Source organism: Vanessa atalanta, chromosome 16 (genome assembly GCF_905147765.1).
Source record: "Vanessa atalanta chromosome 16, ilVanAtal1.2, whole genome shotgun sequence".
Lineage (NCBI taxonomy): Eukaryota > Metazoa > Arthropoda > Insecta > Lepidoptera > Nymphalidae > Vanessa > Vanessa atalanta.
In genome coordinates this window covers 7,674,862-7,690,809 of record NC_061886.1, presented here as the reverse complement: position 1 = coordinate 7,690,809, position 15,948 = coordinate 7,674,862, and the positions used below count along the sequence as shown (strand labels likewise).

The following is a 15,948-nucleotide window of genomic DNA, read 5'->3' as shown; positions in this document are numbered from 1 at the left end:
AATGTCATTTCTAGGCGATTTGTTAATTTGTCAGTTGTCACTTTGTGACTGTTACCTGTGTCAATAGTTTGTCTATAATAATAAAAATCAACATTAAAATATCAATTAGATGTTCTATTTTTACTAGCTAGTAGGTGTCTGGTGGCTAGACCTACATTCTATGCTATTGGGAAATGTATTAATTAGTTTTGTTTTATTCAAACAATTAAATTCTCGCGAGTGACATTAAAATAGCATTTAAATTTTGGTAATTAATATTAATGGATTTGCGGTTTAGTTATCTCTGTTAGTTGATGAATTCATTTGTGATGAATAGGACAAAGTGTAATACCAGTAAAATGGCGAAAACACCTGAGTTTAACAATGAAACCGAAATAAGTGCCGACGTGTATCGTCTTATCACAAACGAAGATAAACCGCCTGATATAAAATATGGAAAAGAAAATTCGTGGGTTGCCGGCGTTCAAATGTTTGTTTCGTTTTTGCTTGCTGGATTTGGCATGGTGGCGGCGAGTTTGTTACTGGATGTTGTACAACATTGGCAAGTTTTTGAACAAGTGTCAGAAGTGTATATACTAGTGCCAGCATTGCTGGGTTTGAAGGGAAACTTGGAAATGACTTTAGCGTCGAGGCTTTCTACTCATGCTCATTTAGGCCATCTTGAAACAAGCTTAAATTCATTAGTAGTAGGTAATTTATGTCTTATTCAATGTCAGGCTATTCTAGTAGGATTCCTGGCAGCGATGGCAGCCGTAGCTATGGGCTGGATACCTAAAGGACAATTTGACATTCATCATGCAATGTTGCTTTGCGCATCCAGTGTACTCACAGCTTCCTTTGCTAGTTTTGTCCTTGGTTTAATCATGATTGGTGTTATAGTTGTTTCAAAAAAGCTAAATATAAATCCTGATAATATAGCTACACCTATAGCAGCTAGTCTTGGAGACTTGACAACATTGGCACTATTGTCTTGGATAGCATCTCTGTTGTACAAGTCTATTGGCACAAGTGTAGTGCTACCATCTATAATTATAATAGCCGGAGCTATGCTAGTGCCATTGTGTGGCTATATTGCATGGAAGAATAACTTTACTAAACAAGCTTTAGACGAAGGGTGGGTTCCTGTTGTATCTGCAATGGTCATTAGTAGTGCAGGGGGCCTAATATTGGACTACACAGTATCCAATTATAAGGGTATAGCTGTATTTCAGTTAGTTATAAATGGTATAGGAGGTAATATGGCAGCTGTTCATGCATCAAGATTGTCCACATTGTTACACACTGGTCAGAAAGAAGGTGCAGTAATAGGTAATACAACAAAATTGTTATTATTGATGGTAATACCAGGACAATTAATATTTATTTACACAATAGGTTATCTAAAAGCTGGTCATACTTCTTTAACTCCCATATTTATCTTAATTTACATGTCAGCTGCATTATTACAAGTATTTCTTCTATTAACCATAAGTCACTATATTGTTATATGGATGTGGAAACTAGGTTTGGATCCTGATAATTCGGCTATCCCATACTTAACTGCATTAGGTGACTTATTAGGGACTGCATTGTTAGGTATAGCTTTTCATATTCTTTATGCCATTGGAGACAAAGACAGTGATTTGGGTGACTGACATATATTTATTTTTCAATTTGTAAGCTATATTTGTACTTTCTAAATTTTACTGTACTTAAATGTATGTATTGTCTTCTAAAATATTTATTTTTCCTGTAGTTTAACTTTAACAATATAAGACATAGCAATACTTCATATTGGTGCTAATAAAATATTTTCATATCGCAAAAACATATTTTTGAATAATAAGGTATCTGTTTTTTACCTAATATTTCAAAATAAATATAATTATTGTAATAAAATTAATAATGTATGTAGGCATGAAACTTAATATGCAATCTGCTATACATATAGATATAAAACATGTGGTATTTTAATGTAATCAGAGACAACTAATATGGTTATGAAAACTGAGCTTTTTATCTTTTAATTTTTTACTGTTAGAAATATGTTATTAAATATAACTATTTGATAAACAAAACTTATTATTATAATGTAAAAACATAATGTACAATTTTAAATTGAATTTATTATATTTTTATTTCAAGTGTATAGTAACATTTATTACATGTCAATTTTATTTTGTTACTTTTGTCTGTCTTTTATTATTAACCTATTATTAAGGTATGAAAAATTCAATAATAGTTTTAGTCTTTATAGCTGATACTTCAAATATCAATATCATGTTACTTTGAGGTTTTATTTCTTCTCCAAATAATATTCTAAATACTTTTATTGGTAAATAAATTTAATGAAATAGAACATGACAAATAAATGCAAGGCAATGAGTATCAACCTAATCAATATACATGATTGGGATAAGGGAGTAAATTTATTAAAAACATGAATACAATGAATTTCTAGAGTAAGTCTTCTATGGTCTTTAATATAAATTTAAGTTGAAATTCATGTTGCATCAGTTATATTAATATTGAGTGAGCTTATTTAGAATAATTTGTAATTATGATAAATAAAACAAAAAAGGATGATATTTTTTGTTTAATCGCTTATTCTAAATTTTTACTTCACTTCGCGCAATCTTCTTACTGCAGACCTGCATGATGAAGCAGCAGTGGTAGAGAAAACCCAGGCACCGCCAGCTACAGTTCTCTTACAACGCTTGCATGACCAGATACCCACACAGCTGCGCTTCATGGCATCCTAAAAAGTAACAAAACAATATTAAATTTAGATTAACAGTAATAATTTTAATTTATGGCAACAATATTAATTTGTTTAATAAGAAAATATGTATTTAGCTTTATCTGCTCATAAAGATATATTTTTTTTTGAAAATTGAATATTAAGGAATTATAATTAATAACTGCCATTAAGTGTTTAAATAAATATAAAGATTTAAAAAAATATTATTGCCTTATATTTCCTAGCTACGATACACTGTTAATATCTTTCATTGATTCCCTTTAGAAACACCTATCAGCTATAACATAGCTTAGATTGTTCACAGTTATACATGTACTACTAAAACATCATTAGAAACAATCAATAGTCTTTGGATAGAGTTATAGGAAAACTCCAATGATAAAACAAATTCTAAGCAAATCTAAGAACCAACCTTTCCACAGAAGGAGCAAGTATATTTGGCGTGCTGAGTAACCTCCATCTTTTTGACCATTTTACGCAAGGAAGCACCGTAACGTGTGCCATATTTGCCAGTGATTCCAACCTTTTTTGTACGCTTTGCCTGAAAACGTTAAAATCAACCTATGAACATAACATATCACTAACGCCGGGAAAAACACATAACTCTGGAAATATTAACTTCACGTTTTTAAGCACTCTTTACGACGTAAATAAAACCAATTATTAACACAAAAAAACTAAAGATGTACGTAGTAATTTCAAATTAAATTCTCACCATTGTGGAATAACCTGCCTAACACAACAGTTGACAGAAAAAGAGAAACATTAGTCTCCTGTCAGAGTGACAAGTGATCGAATATTTTACACAGATTATCTTTCATCAGTTATCTATACAAGTGCAACACTATGGTGTAGCTACAAAATAGTTTATTTTGGAGTTAGTATAGACTTATTTAAGTTATTCTAACTTACAATGATAATAAATCACATAATAAAATTACTGTTACATTGTCGAAGTATGTTCTTACAGAAGCCTAAAAATGGTATTTCGTGTAGTGTACTGCCTTTTAATTATTGCGAATATTCATGTTAACATCCCTACATGCGAACTTAATCCAAGATTGGCTTCAAAAATGAAAAATTTTAATTTAGTAATTTAAAACATTTCGTGCTGTACGAAGCTAATAGTCCACATAAATATTTATTTCAATTAACTTTTTGATTTGTTTTTATAATAAATAGACGAGTGGACAGATCCTTAAAGTTTGTTGTTGGTGGTTTATTTTTTCTAATTTTACACATATAAATAAAATAGGTATGAACATAAGTAGCCATAATATAAACTTCGATTGTTTGTTCGTCATTGTCATGAATCATTATCAAAATAAAAATATACTTTATTCAAGTAGGGTTTTGCAAAATCCAATATTAATTATTCGTAAAAAATTGTAACCTCTGTATATTTACTTTCACCTATGACATATGTCAGTGTCATTAACAACATTTCTATTTCAACGACCTACAAGTCGGTAAAGGTCGATCCTTAGGGTATACATAAAACCGTCCCGACTATCTGGACGGCGAGGTAAAATTTAAGATCAGAAATGCTGCGAACGATTTTAGTACGAAACCAAATTTTAAACGATAGCCTGAAAAAAGCTATTCGGAGTAATGTAGCCAGATGTTTGAGCACAGAGTTGACCAGAAGGAAACAACCGAATAAGTAAGTTTAAAACATTTATATGTTTTAAATTTTGTATATAATTTACTACATACATTGTGTTCTTTATTTTTCATCTAGTTTGTGTTAGATAAATACTTAAATTACACGAAAATGGTCGCAACTTGCGGCGCGAATTGCATAACCAAAACGTCAATCCCCTTACCTTGATAATTGTCATTGCCAAAACATGTGTACCGGCATTGCAAATTAAACCTGTTTTAAGCTAAAATTGTTATATTAAATATTACATTTTTTCTACTTCTACCACAAAGTAAAAACTATTATGCATGCTCATATTGAATAAGGTAATAATTTATTTATTCCAAATTTTCCTATTATTCAAGTAGATTAGTCAGATCTGGTATATATTTAAAATTTTAATTTGCAATAACACTTTAATTAGCTAACATTAAATCATATGTAAAATTATCTTTATCATCATATTTTTATATCAAATACAACATATAAGAATTAATTTATTTTACTCATTGTAGAATTTTAGAGATATCAGAAAAGGGAAAAAGCATAACTTCAACATGGAATGTCCAGACGAGGTACTATTCAAGTCTTCCTTCACATTCAAAGGTGAATCTTCCCGCTCTGTCTCCTACTATGGAGAGTGGTTCCATTGTCAGCTGGGAAAAGAAGGAGGGTGATAAACTTAGTGAAGGTGAGATTGAAAATAATAAAGTGCTACAGATTCATATTAAATACCTTCAAAGTAGGCTACATAGATATACAAAATATAAAAACTATCTAGTCAGTATAGTTTGATTTGACATTACTTGTCTTGATTTTGTTTTTGTTATCTTAGACATCATTCTTATCTACATTCATCTTGTGCTTATGTAATCATTATAGTCTACCTTGTGTACTTATATTTAAAATTGAATGGATGTTTTATATTAGTTAATAGTCTTTTATTCAAATAAATTTAATATATAACTAAAGTTACTAAAAATTATCCCTGATAATTTCAATTGTAACACTCATATCAGACATAAAACCACAGCTTAAATTCCTGTAATTTGTTTGATAAAAGTAGGCTCCATGTCCTTATGTAAAATTTCGAGTATTTAATTTTTTAATTTAAATTACGTTATTCAACTCAAATGGGCCTCATAATGGTAAGTGGTCACCACTGGTTATAGAAATTGATAATGTAAGATATTTTTAATGATCTCTTAGATAGTTTATGAGCCACCTTCATTGAGCACACTGACCACTGACAATACAATGTATTGTTGGCTGTTTGTCTGTAGAATAGCTAATAATTGGGTAATACCTACCCAGATGGTCTTATCCAAAGCCACCAACCAACCAACAAGTCATCTAATTAAATATGAAATAATAGGCATTTTTATTAACTTAATAAAAAGTTATCAAAAGAGACATGAATCTTTATCTTGTAAACCTTTGTATAATTGTATCTATTTACTTGAATTGATTTAATAATAATCAATGGCGACAGACTATTATTTCTAATTTTCATTTCATTGAAATTACCCTTTTAAGTACCATTTATGCAAAATATAGATTATAAGCATTTCTTAAATCAGATTTCTATCAGCCATACACCTGTGGGTAGGCTCTTTTGTATGGGTGTCACCCATATAAGTTATTCTAGCACTAAACAACTATATAAAATATCACGTTCTTGTTTTGACGATCACAAGCTAGAATGATAAAAATAGAAAATAAAAACTAGAAATACTTAATTACACATTTGTATCTGTGGTTGTTGGTGCCCTCGTGGTGTTAAGAGTAGTTATTTTTCTTATCTTACCAGTGTCCAGTGAGTTACTACTTATCCATTTTTTAACTTCTTGTCTGTTTTTTAATTATAATAAAAAAGGAAATACATTAATAAATCTAATATAAAATGTTATCATTATGATAATTCTTTGTATGTTTTATGGTTTTTAGAATATTGCACTGATACAACATTGTGGAAACATTGTGTCTTTTAATAAATTTCAATGTGTTTTCTTGTGTTTATTTATGTTGTATGCTCTAATTAAGTTTTTATCTATTATTTTAGGGGATCTCCTTTGTGAAATTGAAACTGACAAGGCCACAATGGGTTTCGAAACACCTGAAGAAGGATACTTGGCTAAAATTCTGATACCTGCTGGTACTAAAGGTGTGCCGGTGGGTAAATTACTCTGTATCATTGTTGAAAATGCAGCCGACGTTGCAGCATTCAAAGATTTTAAAGATGACTGTAAGTATGAATACTTAACATACTTTGGGTGCCTGAATGCTATTTTATGAAGAATTTTCGTCTAAAAATGTTAATGTTTTTAAGTAATAAAAAACATAATGTAAATAACTTTTTTAATCATTCATTGTTTTTTAAAATCAGTTTAATTTAAAATAACCATTTGCACTTGGAATTGAAAAAAAATGCATGGATTTCAAATAACTAATGAGAATTTTTTTTGTATTGACTTTTTTGGTAATATAACAACTGTTTTTCATTAACACATGCCTGAATTAATTATTTTCACAGCCACAGGGGACTCAAAACCAGCACCATCAAAACCAAAAGGTTATTTCATTTTAATCACATAAACATAATATTAAAATATCATTAAGGGCTATATCTAATCATTACTTTTATATAATAAATGTTTTTTTAGTTAATATATATTTTATTAAACGGTTTTTAAACAATATTATGTTATCTGAATAGCTGCAGCCGCCCCACCGCCTGCAGCGGCCGCTCCCGCAGCACCCGCACCCCCTGCGCCCGCCGCACCCGCTCCTGCCGCGCCCAGACCTGCGGCCGCACCGGCACCCGCCGCGGACCAGCACAGTCGGATCTACGCCAGCCCTATGGCTAGGCGACTAGCTGAACTTAAGAATCTTAGGCTCGGAGGTATTTTACTATCTAACATTGTTGCTATCAGTCAGTAGATACTTTTGAATCGATCCAAAGCTCAATGTTTTATCTTACTGGTAAAATATATTTTGACGTAAATGAGCACCCCACCATGAGCCCTCTAACCCTACTCGACAGGGCAAGGCTCGGGGCTGTACGGGTCTCTAAAGAGTGGCGATCTCTCAGCCGCGGCGGCCGCGCCTACCCCGCCGCCCGCGCCCGCGCCCGGCGCCACCTACACCGACATCCCGCTCAGCGGCATGCGGGAGACCATCGCCAAGCGCCTCTCCGCCGCCAAGCAGACCATTCCGCATTACCAGCTGTGCGCGACCGTCAATGTGGAGAAGCTGCTAGAAATGAGGAAAGACGTCAACGCGAGACTAGCTGCCGAGAAATCTGATGTTAAGGTTAGACAGAATGACTTTCAGACTGCCCTTTTTTATTTTAAATTTAACTGTTTCTATAGCAAAATTGTTGCCAGTAGAATCCACTATTATAAAATTACCTATTTGATGTGATCAAATTTAATAAAATATAAAAAATACATATATTATTTGTATGTGCATAAATTAACTCCATTGTTATATGTATCTACAGGTATCTGTAAACGACTTCATCTTGAAAGCAGTGGCCGCGGCTTGCAAGCGAGTACCAACCGTCAATTCACACTGGATGGACACGTTTATAAGACAGTAAGTACAACGTGTAATATTTTAATAAAACATTTCCTTTTTTATATATCTGTGTTTTACTGTAGAATCAACAAAACAGTGGTGTTTATTTATGAATTTTAGATATGAACTGTAAATTTCATATCTAACTAAGTTAATAATATTATAATGATCTACAGATTCTCTAACGTCGACGTGAGTGTGGCGGTCGCAACCCCGACGGGTCTGATCACACCGATCATATTTAATGCGGACTCGCGCGGTATCATAGACATTTCTACTAATATGAAAGAACTCGCAGGCAAGGCTAAGGATGGCCGCCTTCAGCCGCATGAATACCAGGGAGGCACAGTTACCGTATCTAACTTGGGAATGTTTGGTGAGTGACATTCTAGTATATAAATTTCTGTTTGTTTTGCCAGTTGTAATTATATAAGAATAAGGACTGATTTCTACTCCACTTCCATTCCACATTTATCTCTGTATGTCATTCAAATGTCCTTTACTTTTCGCCTATGGTTACAAAGTTTGTTTGAACCGTCTCGTTTCATTTGTATTTTCTGTTGTGATTTTTAGTCCTGCCCATTTTTGTTCCCTTACATTTCGACATTTCCATAGTTTTTCAAAATCATTGTCATTTTCAAAAGGTATTGTAACATATTAGAAGTGAAGTGAATCGGATAGAAATCATTATAGATAATCTTTCTATTTCATACATGACTCATTACTCTACTGAATAAATATTTAATTATACCTAAATAAATAGCTGTATCTTTTATCAAATATGTATGTATTTTGAATTAAATTATTATAATTGTATTTTTGTATGTGTAAAGGTAAAAAGAATTTTATTTTGTACAAAATTAGAAGTTGATATAGTTTTCTGTTACAGGTATCACAATGTTCAATGCAATCATAAATCCCCCACAGTCACTAATTTTGGCATGTGGTGGTCTGCAAGAGATTGTCATTCCTGATAAAAATGAGCCACAAGGGTATGTGTAACACCATTTCGTTTAATGTAGATATGCAGATCTTTTATCCAATTCTAGGTCTTAAAGTATTTTTTTAACTGATAAAAGATAATCTTGCTTAGGTTTATATTATATAAAAATATCTCACGAAATTATGTTAAAATCTTCTCATTAAATTCCTCAGTATTTCATTTGTTTGTTGGATCTGTAAACTGCCAACCATATTAAAAGCTTAATTCCGACCTTGTTGCTGTAAGCAAATGTCATATTTACAGCGCTAGTTCTACAATAAGTAATTAGAAAAATAGTATTATCAATAGTTAATAGCAGACAGATTTTTATCTAGATAATTGGTCACTCTGAATTAGGCGACAATTTATTGCGCTGTTGTTATCACATTACAACCGAAATATGCTGGGAAACGGCGTCTCATCTTACGTTATATATTTATATATCTTGCATCTCGCACAATACAATAGACACGGTGACAAGAGAGCGTTGTTTTGTATTTTTATCATTTTTTTTATTCTCAATGTAGTGATTTATTTTGATAAGACTTATCAACTTTTATGTTTTTATTTTCTATAAAATGGCGTATGTGTTTGTTTATAAAGAAGAATCTATGTTATTAAGAATCGAATAATATATAAATAATATTAATTTATATTATCGATATATTATAAAAATAAAATGTTTTTTCGTTCATTGTCATTTTTTGACAACTGTACTATTTTACCCAACTTTTCAAACGCCTGGTTTCAGAGCGGTAAAGTTATATGACGCAATCTATACATGTAACTTAAGATAATTCATAATTATGAGTTTTGTTATTTTTTTACAGCTTCCGACTCGCTAAATTCATAACATTCACCGCATCAGCGGATCACAGAGTTATTGATGGAGCGGTTGGTGCCCAGTGGATGAAGGTCCTAAAGGAGAACATTGAGAATCCCGCCAACATCATACTGTAAATTTAGTTTCATTCAATTATTTCATTGTAGTTTGCTGATTGGACATTTTATGTAATTGAGACAGATTCCATTATTGTCACTGCCGTTTGAATCACCATCGTAAATAGAATTATGACTTTGTAAGTAATTTTGTATCATTTTTAAGTGGAAGTTTGGACATATTTTAGTACATTTAGTTGGATGTTGATACATAATATTAAATACTCAGCAAATTATAATGAAATTAAAAACAAAATGGCTGCCGTATCCTTCGATTTAATCATATTTATCGATATTTTTTATTTATTTTAGCATCAAATCACTTAGTATAAGTCTTAATATTTTACAAACGAGTAGAATATAAATATATGTATAAGGACAATAGTGTTTTTTTTTTTATTAGATGACGGTAATATTTTTGAAGGATATGCAGTGAAAATTAAGGGACTATTTATTTAGTAATATAAGCTAAAACACAATGAAAATATTTATACATAACATAATTGATTATTAAAAATAATGTTGTTTATATTGGAAGGTTTTATTTCATTTTGTTGCAATTTATATTGTTTTCGAACTATAAGTATGAATACTTGATCATTTTGGACTTTTTTGGCGTGAGACAAAATGTATCTAGCCTTTTCAATCAATGTCTTGTTGAAGGGTTATGAATCTAATGTTAAAGTAATCCTAACTATAATATTATGCATTTTTGTATATTTATTTTGTCTTTTTGGAATAGAGATCTATTTGTAAACACTATTGCGATTATTGTGAATTAAATAACATTTTGTTAAATCATTGGCTATAAATATTATATCGATGTAAATAACCGATCGAAACGAGTCATTTGTTACCATCGTCTTCGTCTAATGCTAGATGATTTTATGAACGTTAGTGAATATATATGTATATAAATATATATATATATATACATATTATTTATAAATAAAAAAATTGAAATTATTCTTTCTTGTTTATGTTTTTGTTTTATTATTTCATTTCCTACTTTGAGAAAGCGAGAGTTAAAATTTTAAATTTAGCAGTTCCCGTCTATAACTGTGGCTTTGTAATCTTGAGCGTTTTAGAGCGATTTTAAATTATACGCAAGATGATTTACGAGGAGCGTTAGCGGTTGGGTTTTTCTTTAATATAATTAATGTAGTATCCCATAATTCACATATTAATAAAATAATACATATTAGTATATTTTAAGTTAATATTAATTTTCTAGATGAAGCAACTAACATAATAAACAAGACAATACGTGTTATAGTATTTGTGATTTGTGTAATAATTGAATACGTACAACGTGTCCGGGTTAAAAAAAAAATAAACCGCGAAAGAAAATTTTATTTAAAACAAATACAACAAAAATTTGGTATTGCTTTTAACAAAATAAAAGTTAGATACATCCATTTCTTAAAGTATATAACAAAATACTTTCATATATTTTATTTTTTTAAATATCTATCTATAAAATAACGTAATTATAATACTGCAAGTAAAAAGTAACTAATAATACATAGCCGCGTGCAGGACGTTTTGCTTAAAATAAAAAAGGTCAATTTAATAAACATTAAAAGAATAAATTAATATTTGATAGGTCATGGCCATAAACATTTTGTTACAGTTGCGTGCGAAAAAGGAGGTTGGGCACGTCACGGACAGCCTGTCACGCCTCCGAAATGATCTAATTCGCTTATTTATTACACGAGTAATTAAATTTATTTCGTGTTAAAATAACAAGTAAGGTATAATTATGAATGTTTTTGATAGTTTTCTATTTATAGTTTTATTTTCGTGTAGCTTTCAAATTACTTAATTCAATTCGAATAAATCATTTACATATATTACTTTTGCGATTATTAAACATTTTGAGCTCTAATAAAAGCTTTAAAATTCTTCTCGATTTGTTAAGTGAGGAATGCTCCGATTCTTTTTTTTAAATAGAGGCACTGTTTTCTGGTTTAGGTACTATCCTTCGCCGCATGACTTGCCTTCATTCGCACCTGAATGTTTGCAATCCGTTAAATGTTTTTAGGGCTATATTCATTCTATAGTTAATTATTATTTAATCTTCATTTGTTATAACCTCTACATCTTATATTTAACGCATATGTTTCTGCAAACTATGCGACTAATATAATTATTTTATATGAATTGAAAAAATGAATATTTCAATACGCAGACATAACTTTCCGTATTCTCTTAATAATATAACTACATTTACTATATATCTAATTGTGGTCAATGTGCTAGTTTGATTTAATTTCAGTAAAAATAACCAAAATTAGACAATTTACTAATATATAATCAGCTGATATACGTGATTATTTAAAGTAATAACATTATTCAATGTTATAGATATAAATATAAATAATGGCGGACGCTTTAGAACCAGAATCGGAAACTGATATCCTGAAGCCAGTAAAGGAAATTCCTGTGGTGCAAGACCAGGGCATCTTTAAACACGACACCGGCGATATTTACGACGGTTTCTTTGAGGCTAAGAAAAAAGACAGAAGCGTGAAAATGCACGGTATGATATCATGTTTGAAATAAAATAAGCCACCTCGGGATCTTACCACACGCTCTACACCTTTTTTTTGTGTGTAAAAATAGTTAGACGTAAAGGAGGTCGCAAATGTTTTTTTTTTATTAAAACTTAATAACCGATTTAAAAGGTTTAAAGGCTGTTTTCTTTTACGAAAAATGTATTTCTAATATATATGTATGAATCTAATTGGTACAATGGATAGAAATCGTGGGTCTTGATAGATAACCGTAGGTTGAAATCCTTCAAATAAGTTTTCTTATGCGATTACGTAGTTTGTATTCATAATTATACTAGATTGATGAGATCCATAAATATTAAATATATCAGTTTATTAATAATAATTTTCGTTCCTTATAAATGTTTTCTGATGTTAACGTTGATTTTAAAAAAAAAACTACAGTTTTTTTTTTACGTTAAATATAAAAAAAAACCGTAAAGCGTGGCAGAAAATCGATTGTTTACAAATCCGATGTTAATTTTAAAAGTCGATCGATTCCAAATACAAAATGCACTCAAGCAGTACAAAACGTTTTTGTCTTTCATCGCGGCTTAATGGAGTGCACCGCCATCCAATCCAGACATGTTTAGCGTCACGCCCTGATTACCCAAAATTATCTTTTATTTCCTATCGTACTATGGCCCTGTTTTAACATTAAGCAATATTTTGGAACGTCATGTTTTTTTCTTTTATTTAGTTCGATAAGTTCAATAGTGATCTTACTTGTTGAAGTTTTGACGTTCAAACATTTTGCCATACTTATAGACGTGTATGGTTACCGCTTCGCGTCAGAGTCGCATCGAAAAATTTACAATTAAAAACATAATGTACTATTTGATGCTACTGATATATTACAGATACAGATACGTACATAACATTTATAGATATACTAGTATATAAATGTTTGCCTTTTTATCTTGGCAACTGATTTGATATTTTTATATACTCAAGCTGTACTCTTGCTCTGGCTGTGTCCTGTGGTTTTAACCGCGTCTAAATTCGATAATACATGTTTTACAGTTTGTCTTATTGGTTGATAATTATCAATTTTTATTATTGTTACTGCCACTTACGATAATAGCGTGAACTTATATAGGCTATAAGCTTCAATGAACAGACTATCTAATGTAGAATAAATTAATTAAACTTTATTATTATGTTTTTATTAAAATTATTCTGACTAGCAGCAAATAACGTTAGAGGTAGATTCGCCCTTAACTGGAACAAATTGTTCTATGAGGGTAATAAATACATAAAATAATATTGTTTAGGTACGCTCGTACTATGACTAATTTGTAATTTTCATTTAATATTATTTGAGTCTTTTCAATTAAATTAACATAAAATAAACAATTATTCGGTGTATTTAGCTATTAAAGATACATCAGTTAGTCTATTACATCGTCTCCCGTTGATTTTTTTTTGTTACTAGCCGGTTTTTTCTGTAATATAAAATAATAATATCCGAATACAGGGACAAAACGCATAATGCCTTAATTGGGCGTTTTGTACTTATAATATTTTATTAGTACAAGTAATGTAGAAATTAAATAAGTATTGTATTGTATTTAATAAAATTTTCTATGTAGGTCCTGGTGTTTACACAACAGCGGAGGGAGACACTTACTCCGGGACATGGGAGGCAGATCGTTTCGGAGCCAACGAGAATGTCACCATTAAATACAGTGACGGTTCAAAATACGTGGGTCAATTCAAAGATTGGTCATACAGTGGACGTGGGAATTACTATTATCCAGATGGAAGCATTTTAAAGGGAGAATTTGGTGAAAATGCACCAACAGGCCATTTGAGTCTAATTGACCCTAACGGGCATATTTGGCTGGGTAAAGCCGATCAGGGCTACGGATGGTTTGAACCGGTCAATCACTTTTATGATATGCTGGAAAAATCAAAGGAAAGTAAAATAAAGAAACAGCGTAGAGAAATAGACGCGGGTGTTCGTTCTACTATCGAAACTTAATTTGTCGATAAGGTCGCTCGCAATTATTAATTAATTTAACTTCATTAATAAAATTAAATTAGTTCAAACTAAAATAAATGTATATTTCATTAGCATTAAAGTAAAAAAGACTCCTTTTTTAAATTTCATTTGTTGTTGACGATACCGTAGTTACGTTTTGTGTATTTACGGCAGTTATGTACGTTTGAGTGAGGTCACCCACTCATCAGCTATTTAACAGTTAAATCAATCAACTTAGTTCTACTCTGTAGACGGAGACAATCATTTTTCCTATACGTATGACAGAGAAAGAAAATAGAATTTTCTTTTCAATCATAATTATTTACTTTGACGTTCGATATCTCGACAACGAGCAAGTGACTTGTCAGAGAGCGGAGATGACGCAACAAATAATCTTCACGCCTTTTTGCGAGTTGCCGGAGAAAGGTCAGGCGTAAGGTCTTTTCAAACCACAAGAGGACAAAAACCAAATAAAGAACATATGACAGTGAATTGAAGCGATATCATTGGTCGAGATCTTAAGTAATCCATGATATTCATTTGGATTTGCAAAAGAATGGCGTTTTGAACGTATACGTATTGTAGTGGAATAGTGTGGTATTTATAAATAAAAATTCATTAATCAAGTCAACTGTTAGTAGTGCACAATATGACTGAGCTAATAACAAATCACGTGGCATACGTAAATCTAAGGTACGTTTATCTTGAATCCTTAGACAGGAATAAAAAATGGGTAATTATCGTCAATTTTAAAACAAGACCACTTTTCAATAAAAAAAATCAGATTTCTCTTTTCATATAAAATTTATATGGCATTTTTTTTTTGACATAATTATTAGACTATGAGCGAGTGACTCTTGTGAATACTGGTGAGTTTCGTTGGCGTATTGACGGCATAAACCGTTTATTATTTTTAAAGTTCCGGTGTCTGTGTGAAGCGAAGCCACTTACTTTTTGCTTGCATAAAAATAATAGTAATCGTGATCTCGACTTATATGCTACGAGTTGTAAAAACATGCATATAGGTAATTTGTTAATAAAAATAACATACATACTATATTTAATTGTATGTTGACTATACAATTATAACATTGTGTACGTAATTATAGCATTAGAGACACTGCACTGAATCTGTTTCGTATTAGTATTAGTATTGTTTACTGATAATACTTGTTTAATTTTAAAAAATGTTATTTAACAGTTATATGACGATATGAACAATGCTCTCTCTGCAATAGTACATTGGATTAGTGTTGATAACTTACTGTGGAATAGTAAAAAGACAGAATGTATTAAATTCATTACTCCTAACGTAAGATATGTCAAAGCGAATGTATTTTTAAATGATGTTCTAGAAACAGAGCTCGTCGTTATCACAATAGGCTCTAAGCTCCAATGAGCCCCCAGTATAAATATATAGACGACCAGACTCAGCTCTGCAACCTTTTTATTTTAGTTATTTCATTTGACTCTGGAGCAATGCAGCTGATATTAGAACCATGTTTGTATATGCAGAAGAGGGCTATT

At 31.0% G+C, this 15,948-nt stretch overlaps 4 protein-coding genes across 7 annotated transcripts; 3 read left to right on the top strand and 1 right to left on the bottom strand.

Moving 5' to 3' along the window:
- The first annotated feature begins 54 nt into the window (after nt 1-54).
- On the top strand, nt 55-2,030 carry LOC125069760 (solute carrier family 41 member 1-like). Its single transcript, XM_047679329.1, has one exon. The coding sequence runs from the start codon at nt 294-296 to the stop codon at nt 1,632-1,634; it is 1,341 nt and encodes a 446-aa protein (XP_047535285.1). The 5' UTR covers nt 55-293; the 3' UTR covers nt 1,635-2,030.
- A 530-nt stretch (nt 2,031-2,560) lies between these two features.
- LOC125069820 (60S ribosomal protein L37a) lies at nt 2,561-3,538 on the bottom strand. Its single transcript, XM_047679401.1, has 3 exons — nt 3,456-3,538; nt 3,153-3,281; nt 2,561-2,737 (listed from the first exon to the last, which is right to left on the bottom strand). The coding sequence occupies exons 1-3, from the start codon at nt 3,456-3,458 to the stop codon at nt 2,597-2,599; spliced, it is 273 nt and encodes a 90-aa protein (XP_047535357.1). The 5' UTR covers nt 3,459-3,538; the 3' UTR covers nt 2,561-2,596.
- Nucleotides 3,539-4,185: 647 nt separating this feature from the next.
- LOC125069899 (dihydrolipoyllysine-residue acetyltransferase component of pyruvate dehydrogenase complex, mitochondrial) lies at nt 4,186-10,773 on the top strand. 3 transcript variants are annotated; one of them, XM_047679505.1, is made up of 10 exons: nt 4,186-4,403; nt 4,898-5,073; nt 6,445-6,627; nt 6,916-6,954; nt 7,099-7,284; nt 7,474-7,694; nt 7,885-7,979; nt 8,138-8,337; nt 8,851-8,953; nt 9,774-10,773. In XM_047679505.1, the coding sequence occupies exons 1-10, from the start codon at nt 4,285-4,287 to the stop codon at nt 9,901-9,903; spliced, it is 1,452 nt and encodes a 483-aa protein (XP_047535461.1). In that variant the 5' UTR covers nt 4,186-4,284; the 3' UTR covers nt 9,904-10,773. The 3 variants fall into 3 exon arrangements, with proteins under 3 accessions (XP_047535461.1, XP_047535458.1, XP_047535460.1); XM_047679502.1 differs by having other exon boundaries at nt 4,187-4,403; nt 7,426-7,694; nt 9,774-10,770; XM_047679504.1 differs by lacking the exon at nt 6,916-6,954 and having other exon boundaries at nt 4,188-4,403; nt 7,426-7,694; nt 9,774-10,770.
- Nucleotides 10,774-11,534: 761 nt separating this feature from the next.
- Nucleotides 11,535-14,431, top strand: LOC125069998 (phosphatidylinositol 4-phosphate 5-kinase 1-like). 2 transcript variants are annotated; one of them, XM_047679659.1, is made up of 3 exons: nt 11,535-11,631; nt 12,250-12,424; nt 14,030-14,431. In XM_047679659.1, the coding sequence occupies exons 2-3, from the start codon at nt 12,265-12,267 to the stop codon at nt 14,419-14,421; spliced, it is 552 nt and encodes a 183-aa protein (XP_047535615.1). In that variant the 5' UTR covers nt 11,535-11,631; nt 12,250-12,264; the 3' UTR covers nt 14,422-14,431. The 2 variants fall into 2 exon arrangements, with proteins under 2 accessions (XP_047535615.1, XP_047535617.1); XM_047679661.1 differs by having other exon boundaries at nt 11,535-11,636.
- The last annotated feature ends 1,517 nt before the right edge of the window (nt 14,432-15,948 follow it).